Source organism: Benincasa hispida, chromosome 11 (genome assembly GCF_027475165.1).
Source record: "Benincasa hispida cultivar pf3 chromosome 11, pf3_genome.v1.1, whole genome shotgun sequence".
NCBI classification, from domain to species: domain Eukaryota; kingdom Viridiplantae; phylum Streptophyta; class Magnoliopsida; order Cucurbitales; family Cucurbitaceae; genus Benincasa; species Benincasa hispida.
Window position 1 is genome coordinate 73230923 of NC_143488.1, and position 10916 is coordinate 73241838.

The 10916-nt window shown below is 33.7% G+C and overlaps 1 protein-coding gene and 1 pseudogene across 1 annotated transcript; both read left to right on the plus strand.

The window, feature by feature from the left end:
• Positions 1-5414: 5414 nt before the first annotated feature.
• LOC150032878 (uncharacterized) lies at positions 5415-8153 on the plus strand (annotated as a pseudogene).
• Positions 8154-8258: 105 nt separating this feature from the next.
• Positions 8259-8708, plus strand: LOC150032879 (uncharacterized). The gene has a single exon (XM_090307064.1). The coding sequence runs from the start codon at positions 8259-8261 to the stop codon at positions 8706-8708; it is 450 nt and encodes a 149-aa protein (XP_090163190.1).
• Positions 8709-10916: the final 2208 nt, after the last annotated feature.

The following is a 10916-nucleotide window of genomic DNA, read 5'->3' on the forward strand; positions in this document are numbered from 1 at the left end:
ACAGAAACCCTTCTTGGACCAATGAAAGGGTAGGGTTCTTTGTTTAAGTCCTGAATACACCACTTAAGGAAACATTCATCTACTTACCCTTAAGACAGGGAGAAGTGAATTTCATCTTGTATTATTATGTTCCCAGCTCCTTACTTGGTCTTGTCCCAAAATGGTAGGCTTATTGGGTCGGCGATCTAGTCGTCCTCACCCATACAAATCAAAGGACAATCCCTTGTGAACAGGAGTGCATAATATACGCAGGATTAAAACTTAGTCGCCTAGGTCATCTTATTGAAATAGGAACCTAACTAGTCGACGGTGTTACATCTAGTGGTTACTATTTCGTCATCCAGTCTTATGCAAACTCGTTGCATGGGATACCCTCACTTGCATGTCACCTACACAACACGTTGGATCATTAAATTTATTTCAAATACAAAGTGGGTCGTATCCATAGTGTTACCTGGTATCTAACCTTATCCCTATACTATAGACCCTTTAGGTTGTATCTCGAACATTGATCTTTATATGTCTTCACATACAGTTCAAGACTCCTAAGACAGCCTTGGATGTCAGTTTATTTAATTTAGGGTTATTTAGACAAAATAGACAACAATAATATTTATTGATTTAACATCTATAAATCTTTCATGATTACAATCAATTAATAACATTTACTATCTACGAGTTTTAGGGTATAAAACCCAACAACCGGAAGGTAAGCTTTGAGGAATCTAGGATAGAGCTCGAGAGAACCCATGACAAAGTCTAAAAGGGCTCAGTGGGACCCATGAGGTAAGCTTAATGGAGCTTAAAGGAGCTTAAGAGAGAGCCTAGGAGTGACATGCTCTATGTTCTCACACATATTCGTTTGATCTCTAAGAAGAATATTTTGTGGTGTAATCTAATTAGTGTCTGCCTTTGGTGCCTCTAGGTAGAAAGGAACAACAAAACCTTACATGATAGAAAGAAGCATACTGGTCAACTTTAGGAAGATATAATTTTCTTTGCGCACAATGGAATACTAAATCTAATCTTTTTAGGAACTATGGTGCTGCTTGTATTTCGTTAAATTTGAAGCCTTTCCTCTAGCCCTCCTCCTTTTGTTTAAAGGGTTATACTCACAGTGGAAGCATGTGAATGCAATTGAGTCTTAAAATTCATTTTACATAACATAAAGTAACTCAGAGGATGGAAAATGATAAACAACATTCATTAGGCATGCTTTTACAACTGTGATTCACAGAGGAAAAAGGGAATCAGGAATACCTTTGAAGATCTCTATCTTCACGTTTCCTCTCCCAATTCATAACAAAGTCATGAATGGCAGTTATTTTCCTAAATCCAAATGGAAAGCATAGCAAATGTAAAATCTCAAATACCCCCACGAGGGCTTCCTCGTTATTCTCTAAGATGAGAATCGGAGTGGAGTTATGGGCTTGCTGAGAATAATTTTGGTAGAAAGGAAGAAGAAAACTATTTCTTTTGCTTGATAGATTTACGGAGACTAGAGTGACAGGAGAGTGAAGATTAAAATTATCCTCACTCTGTAAATTAGTTGAATGGGAGATTAAGGGGTAGGGTGGTTATTCAAAATAACTCCCTCCCTATTATTTAAAATTCAAAAATCAAAAATCAAAATTATAATTTTGAATTTTAAAATAATATATATAATAAGAACCTTTATTATATATATGTATCAAACTATATGTTATATCACATATAACATATAACCTATAGTTTATATTATATCACATGTAATATAATCTATAGTTAATCTCTCATATAACCTATAATATTAATATAAATCATATTCATATTAATTTTAATCTATAGTTTTTATATGAATTATATTCATATAATTAATATTTGAATCATATTCAAATATTTATTTCTCTCATTAAAACTTTTATTATAATGTATCATATACATTATATTAATTATATCTAATATAATTAATTTTCTTTAATTAATTTAAATAATTCAAATTAATCCAAAATTAATTTGATTCTCATTAATCTTAATTGAGCTAACGAGAGGACCTTATGGACCTATAGATTGAAGCTCCAATGATATTCGATTAATTAAATTAATCAACTTTCATTAATTGTCAATCAGTCCATTAAAGACCGACAGTTGCACTCTTCGCACTATAGATATATTTTATATGTCCATTGAATATAATTAATCAACAGTGCGTTAGCCCTTCACAAATTGTTCGTAAATACAACTGGACCAAAACTACCGTTCGGCCTTGTAGTTCCATCTAACACCTTAAGTACCACTGGTCCCTCTAATCAACAATTTAGTCATAGTCCAACTATAACTAGACCCCTTTCTAGCCAATGAGAGGGTGAGGGCCCTTATTGTTTAAGACCTGGAACCAGCCTTTAAGTGAGCAATCTATCTACTTACCTTAACAAAAGGGAATGAGGAAATTTCATCTTGTGTAGTTGAGTTCCCAGCTCCCCATTCAGACGAATCCCCAAAATGGTAAGCATGTTGAGTCAGTGAATCTAGCCACTCTCACCCGTACAAATCAAAGAACCATCCTCATAGTTAGGAGTTCGCAACTCACTCAAGATTAAGGTCAAGTCACCTATGATCATCCTAGTGAAATATAAGTCTCTTCTAGCAATAGTGTTAAAAATAGAGCGACTAATCATTTCGTGATCCGATATTATATACAGATTCTATTCACATGTCTCCACATAAGTAATCAGAATCAGATCATTTGTAACACTTTACAAAAACTGTAACAATTACAAAGCGGGTTGTATCTGTAGTGTCACTAGGATAAGGTATCCAACCTTATCCATCTACTACAGACCGTTTAAGCTATTACTTAAACATGATCCACATGTATGTCTCTACATATATGTTTAAGTTACATAAAACAACCTAGGATATTAGTTTATTGGATTTAGTCAACGCACATAAAATAATATTTATTTATTGATAACAATTTGTTTACATATGTTTACAAACTACGATCATACAAGAGATATATGACACCAATCCCAACATTGTTTTGTTTGGACCTCTCTTCCTTGTACATATTGCTTTATATAAATGCATCACTTTTGGAATCGAGACATGATGAGGGTATTAAAGAGGTGCCAACCTAGTTGAGATGTCCAGATGTGTTCCCTGATCTCTCGACCTCTAATACTATGTTAAAAAAAAAAAAAAAAGACAACTCATGAAAGAGCCTAAAAGAGCTTAGAGAGAGTTCGGTCCATGAGACCCATGAGGTGAACTAAGAGGGGCCTAGAAGAGTCTAAGGAAGCTTAGGCTTGGGAAGCCTAAGCCTAGAGTAGCCTAAGAGAGCTCAAAGAAGCATAAGCCTAGAGGAGTCTAGGAGAGTGTGGTTGAGTGATTTTGTCCTTATTCATAATGAACAGGTCTTTAATAAGGTGTTAAAAATTTAAGTGGTACATTAGTTGCAGTAATAATGGTGTAATCGCTCAAATAATTAACTCGACAATTTCAAAGACTGGAGAGAGGCATTATGATCTTCAACAACGACTATATTTTACTACCTTATAAAAACGAGCGAGACCATTGGTCGAAGGTATGCCTAAATACCCTGCTAATTTTCTATTGTCTAGTTATTCAGAAGCACAAGATGGACTTGAGCGTCGTAGTGTGTTGGCTAGACACAACACCGATGTTTATTTACTTTAGTCTTGCATGCACTTGGATGAATCTCTCCCAAAAAAATAAATTCACAGTTGATCCATTTTTTGGCATCGAACATATATAAAACTACTTATGGTGGACTTTGAATACAACCCTTACGTCTGCTTTCTTTATGGAAGAAGATTAGAAATTATGTTAAGAGTACATCAAGAGTCCGTTTTAACAATGATTTGATTTTTTGAATTAAACTTATAAAGTTGTCTAATACATAGAAATTTTAAATAATTATATAGTTCATTTAGATAAAAATGTTTATGTATAAGATATTTCGACTAAAATGAAATAGGATATTGCAATTGATTGCATTTTTAGGAATAATAACCAAATGTATAACATCATTTTTAAAAAAATTGCAAATATAGACAAATCTATCAGCGATAGACTTCTTTCGTTGATAGACTCTCCCAGAGATACGGTCTATCACAGTTATATTTGCTAATACTTTGGGTTTAATGTTTATATTTGCAACTGTCTCAATGAAATATTTATTAGATTATGAAAGATAAAATGTAAAAAGAATCTACTTATTCTTTCAATGGAGTTTGAAAAAATTTGTAAATGGGAAAACATTTTTTATGCTATTCAGACCCATTGACTCCCCCAGTTACATTAAGGGTGTGTTCGGAATGTATTTTCAATTGTTTAAATTTGAAAAATAAGTCATTTTGGAAAAAAAAAAAAATGGAGCCTTTGGCTACCATTTAAAATAGCTTTTGAAATATATTTTCAATAATTTTTGTCAAAAGTGTTTAAATAATTTTAAAAAATACTTTTTTCTTAAGTCAATTCAAATGGGTCCTAAATCTTGAACTTGAATTAATCATAAGAATGAGTTGTTAAATGATACAAATAAACCCTCTTTTTAATTAAAAAGGAAAAGAATAAATATTTAGCCTAAACTTGGAACGACGAAGATAATTTGACAATTTAAAATGTTTTTCTAAACTTATATAAATATTTCTAAAGATATTCTTAAATGGAATTATTAATCTAAACAACTTATACAATTTTTTTCATAAATAAAGAATTCAAAATACGGGACCCTTCTATAAAGTTCAAAAGTTGGCCTAATAAAATAATTATAAAGACTGCATACGCGAATGGTTGGAATTTAGTAACTCCCTATTTAAAAATGCATTACTATATAGTCAAATTTCTTTATTTTATATATAGTCAATTCTATTTTTGCTCAAAAAAATATTGTTACGATTTTATTTAATATGTGATTCGTTAGAAATTTGATATATTAAATATGTAAATGAGTTTTTCTTGTTGTAGTATGAATAAATATCTCAAAGGAAAAGTCTAAAAATATTCTAGAATAATTTTAGATAAGAATAAACTAAGAAATATCTAAATATTTAGAAACCAAGAATAATCTAGAGAGATCCTTTTGTTTGGACTCCAAGGATGATAAGAGGTGTAGCTTCATTTGTAAGCCAAGCAAGAAAAAAAAGTTACCAAATAAAAGTGAGCAAGTGTTAGAGAGTAAAAGAGTATTCTCTCAAAAGTGTCCATTTTTGTAAGTTCTTAATAAAAGTTCCTTTCTTCCAAGATTGCCTCTCTTCTTTTCTGTGTCAATTTCTTCAACAAGTAATATTAGAGCCAAGCTAGCATAGCTTACTATGGTGGAACATCAGAAGACCGAGTACAGTTTGGGACTGTGAAGCTTGTTGTCTGGGACATAGCTACTCGTGCAGTGAATTCATTACTGCAAGATGATGGGGGACCTTCAAGTTGTTGGAGAAATCCAATGATGGAGTTGACATTCAACACACGGAAGCTATTAGGATCTTAAATATTCTAATTATATTAATATTAGTAAACTTGCATGATACTTCATAAAATAACAAAAATAGGGTTTATAGAAGTTACCTTTGAAGAATCCTCTTGATTACTTCAAATCTCCACAAATTTTCTCCTTTGCTCCTTGTAGTAGACCACCACAAGAGTTTTCTTTACTATTCTCAGGCCTTAAATTAGATTGTGATTCGAATTGAAAGAAAATTTTGGGGTGAAGTTGGAAAATTGGAGAGAAATTTTTTTATAGAAAAAATTTCAGAAAATCAGATTGCATGCCCATGAATTCTGAGGAAAAACAAGTATTTATCCAAATTAAACGTGCAATTTTGAATAAATGGAAGGTTGACACTCAACATTCCACTTAATAAGTGGATTAGGTGTCTCAATTCGTGGGAAAATCCAACTTTTTCCACTAATTTCATTTATTTTATATTTATATGAAATTTCATTAAATTTTATAAACAATAATAAATGAGATTTAATTAGTTTATTTATAGTTAATTGATTTAATCAAATTAAATCAATTTTATGTGAATTTCACAAATTCAAAATTTAAATAAATAAAATTGTTAATTAATTAATTTAATATAAAATATTAAATTAATAAAACACCTAATTCAAACATGAATTACTATTCATGTATTTGATATTTAAATCATATTTAAATATTTTTAACTCTAAAAAATCGTTTAATTTGTTAATTAAACGTTTAATTAAATCGAATATAATAATCTAAACCCTAAACTGAATTTGAACATTTCAAATTCTCTCAACACGCTATTCTAAGGTTTAATCCTCTATCGAGCTAGTAGAGGGACCTAATGAACCTACAGATCATGAGCTTGAATGACTTGAGATTAATTTTCTAAACTCTTTAAATCGAATTAATCAATTCGTTAATTACCGAGACACACCACTATAGCTCAGTAGTTGCACTCTTCTCACTGTAGATATATTTTTGTCCATTTAATTTAAACATGATCAGTATGTCGATCCTTCACAAGTTGTTCATATTAACAGCTAAGTCAAAATTACTGTTTTTACCCTTGTAATACGTCTTACTCCTTAAGTCTCCACTAATCCTCTAATGAACAATTGGTTTATGATCCTACCAATAAACCGAGTCCCTCTTAGTCATGCAAAGGGCGGGGCCCCTTTGTTCAAAACCAGGAGTCTGTACTTAAGGAAACAACCTCTCTACTAACCAGAAGATGGGTAGGAATGAATTCCATCTTCAAGGGTTATGTCCCCGACTATCTATACAGTCTTACCCTTAAAATGGTAGGCTTATTGAGCGTCGATGTTGAGCCACTTTCACCCATTCAGATTAAAGGATAATCCCGAATAAACAGAAGTTTATAGTTAGCTCAGGATTGAGATCGAGTTACCTTAGGTCATTGAATTGAAATGGTTAGTTTTAACAGTAAGCGGTTGTTATAAAGAAAAGTGACTATTTCGTGGTCCGGGCTTATGCAAACATCTTTTTCATAAGACGCCTCCACTCATATGTCACTACATGAACGACTTTGGAATCACAGCGTTCGTATCAATATACAAAATGGGTCACATCCATAGTGTCTCCAAGATAAGGTATCCAACATCTTGATTGTAAATAGAAATATGTTTAAAATTTACAAACTGCAAGTTTTATGACATATAACCCAACATCAAGAAACTCAACACTAAAAACTACAAAACATGGTTCACATACATGAAGTCATATCTCCAAGGCCAAGACTTGTGGGATGTTGTGGGAGGCACTGAAGTCAATCCACCTAAGGATGTTGCTACTTTGAAGAAATCAAGTATCAAGGCAAGTAAGACCATGTTTGCAATTAAAGCTATAGTTGATGAAAAAATGTTATAGCACATCAATACAAAAGAGACATCAAAGGTAGTATGGGATACGTTTGCCATATTTTTCTGGAAGAAAAATGATGCGAGATTGCAGTTTCTAGAGAACGAGCTCCTGTCAATTGCTCAAATGGAGATGACTATCAACAATACTTCACCAAAGTAAAAACTCTATGCTGTGAAATCTCTAAATTAGATCCTACTTCCGCTATTTCAGAATCAAAGATGAAAAGAATTATTATTCATGGACTTAAACCTGAATATAGAAACTTTATTGTTGCTATTCAAAATTGTGCAGTCCAACTTTCTGTAATTGACCTAGAAAATATGCTTGCTAGTCAAGAAGCATTGGCTAAGCAAATGTTGGAGGTCACAATAAAGAGCAATAACGAAGAAGCACTCTTTAGTGGCCATAGAAAAATCAATTAAAATATCCAAAGAAAGTAGGATCAAAAGGAGATGAAGAAACTCCAAAACGCTCTCAAGTAGGAGGAGCTAGTAAAACTAATCAAAATCGCGAGCATAGAAAAAATGGTGAATATTATAACTGTGGAAAGATAGACCATTATGCCAAAGATTGTTGTTGAAAGACAAAGGTAGCAGAAAGCAACATAGTCACCTCCTAGGCTGAGAGCATCAGTGAAAAAGAGTGGGTTGTAGAGGCATGCTTTGCAACAGCAGATCCCAACCCCCAGTCCACGTCCAATGTGGTGGAGAATGAAATGTTGGCTCTCCATGCAGAAGAGGTAAATTATGAAAATGATTTGATTACTGATTCAAGTTTCTCTAACCACATAACATGAGGTAAGAGAAAGCTACAAAACAAATATGAGTACAAAGGAAGCTGAGTTCTTGTAACTGAAAACAACTCAAAGTTGACAATAACCTACATTGGCAAAACTATGATAATGCCTCGCTCCGATTGCAATCAAGTGGAACTGAAGAATGTATTTTATGTGCCTGGAATGAAGAAGAATTTGGTGTTAGTATCTCAATTGACATCAACAGGCAACTTCATCATGCTTGGACCTGACGATGTCAAGGTATACCATAATCTCAAAGTCAGCGGTACACTGTTGATGGAAAGGCAAATAATGGACTTCATCTACGTCATGTCAGCAGAGATCGTCTACGTGAATAAAACACGAAATAATGAAACAGTTGGTTTGTGGCATGCAAGACTTGGTCATGTTAGCCACAACAAATTGAAGATAATGAAAAATAAATTTATGCCTAAGAGACCGCCTCAACTTGATATAAAAAAAGACATGGTCTGTGATGGTTGCCAATATGGAAGGACTTCCATTCAAGGAGTCAAAATACAAAGAAAAGCAAGTATTGAAGCTGGTGCATTCTGACGTATTTGGTCCCGTAAAAAAATCTTCAATCAGTGGTATGCGCTATATGGTGACCTTTATTGATGACTTCTCCAGGTATGTATAGGTTTTATTTATGAAAGAGAAGTTTGAAACAATTATAAAATTTAAAGAATTCAAAGAACGAGTTGAATGTGAATCAGGAAACAGAATTCAATACCTAAGTACAGATAACGAGGGAGAATATACATCTAATAAATTTTCTCAATACTTGTAAAAGTATAAGATACGTCGTCAATTGATGTTTCCAAACACTCCACGACAAAATGAAAGTGGTAGAAAGAAAAACTAGACATCTTGCAAAAGTATGTCACAATATGTTACATGCAAATAACGTGTCAGGAAGATTTTGGACTAAATGCATGAAAACAATAACCCATGTGGTTAACAGACTTCGTTTGGGTTCAAGTTGTCTTATGAAAGGTTGTTGAATATCAAGCCAACAGTTGTATACTTTCGAGTCTTTGGTTGTACTAGATCATCTAAGAAAGAAGTTTGACAAGAAAACAAGTTGCATCTTTGATGGATATGACAACCAAAGAAAAGGATGGAGGTGCATTAATCCTATCATTGGACGATGCTATACATCAAGGAATATGATATTTGTGAAGCATCCTCATGGTGGGCACCCAAATTAGAAAATGCATCCAAAGGTGTGAACTATTTCAAAGAAGGACCATAAGAAGAAATAATTCAAGTACAACAAGCTCTAGTAGAAAAAGAAGAAGAAAAAGATGAAGACGAAGAAGAAGAACTAAGAACATAAAGTCCTTGAAAAAGTGGAGTACATAATCAAGAGGCACTATCAACAAGACTAAGAGAACCTAATTCAAGGTACATGAATACAGCATTAGCAACATTTGAGGAGCCAACAACATATGAAGAAGTGTCAAAGAATATCCAACAAAGAAAAGCCATGGAAGAAGAAGTTGACGCATTAAGAAAGAATCGAACGTGGGACTTAATGTCGAAGCCTAAATATTTTAAACCCATATCTTGTAAATGGGATTAATAAATTAAAACTCGAGCAGATGGGACGATAAAGAGATACAAAGCTCAACTAGTGGCTCGAGGGTTTTCTTAATAGTATGGCTTGGACTATGATGACACATTCAGTTCTGTAGCAAAGCTCAACACTATTCGAGTCTTATTAACACTTGCTACTAGTAAGGGATGGAAGTTGTGGCAGATGGATGTTCAAAATGATTTTTTAAATGGAGAGCTAGATCGAGAAATATATATGGAGCAACCAAAATGATTTGAGGATGAAGCTTATCATGATTACGTTTACAAGATGAGAAAGGCTTTATATGGTTTGAAACAAGTAGTAAGAGCCTGGTATGGGAAAATTGCGGAGTTTCTAGTTTAAAATAGCTTTGTAGTAGCTTCAGCAGATTCCAGCTTATTTGTCAAAGCTCAAGGCTCAAATGTCTCAATCATATTAATCTATGTGGATGATCTAATCATAACAGGAGACTAAATAGAAGAAGTTCGACAAATAAATCAGAATTTACGGGTTCGATTTGAAATGAAAGAGCTTGGAGAACTAAAGTATTTTCTTGCACTAGAGGTGGAATGCTTAGAAAAAAGATTGTTCCTTAGACAACAAAAGTATTTAAAGGATCTTTTGCAAAAGTATGGCATGAGTGACTGCAAGGCAATATCTACACTGATGGAGGTTAATAAAAATTTAAGCATACATGAAGGTAAAGATCTTATAAACTCAATGATGTATCATCAGTTGATAGGTACTTTAATCTACCTTACATTAACAAGACATGATATCTCATATTCCATCGAAGTTATGAGTCATTCACTACAAGAAAAAAGAGTTCTCCCAACGCCTAAATAGAGCGTCGGGAGTTAGGTCGTCAGGAGAGACGGTCTCTCCCGACGAAGTAAAGGTCCTTCGGGGGTTCCTAGGGAACTCCCGACACCATAAAGGTTCATCGGGAGTTCTCGGGAACTCCCGACGGATCTCCCGACGCCCGTCGGGCGGCATCGGGAGAGGGGTCTGGTTTAAATGAGACCCTTTCTTCTTCCCCACTCCCCCATTCTTTTCCCCTTTTCCTTAAAACCCTAACCCTAATACCCCCCACCCCCCCCCCCCCTCAACCGGCGTCGCTGACCTATTCCTATCTAATTTTTCTTCCATTTTTCCCATCCCATATTTCTCTCATTTCTACCTTT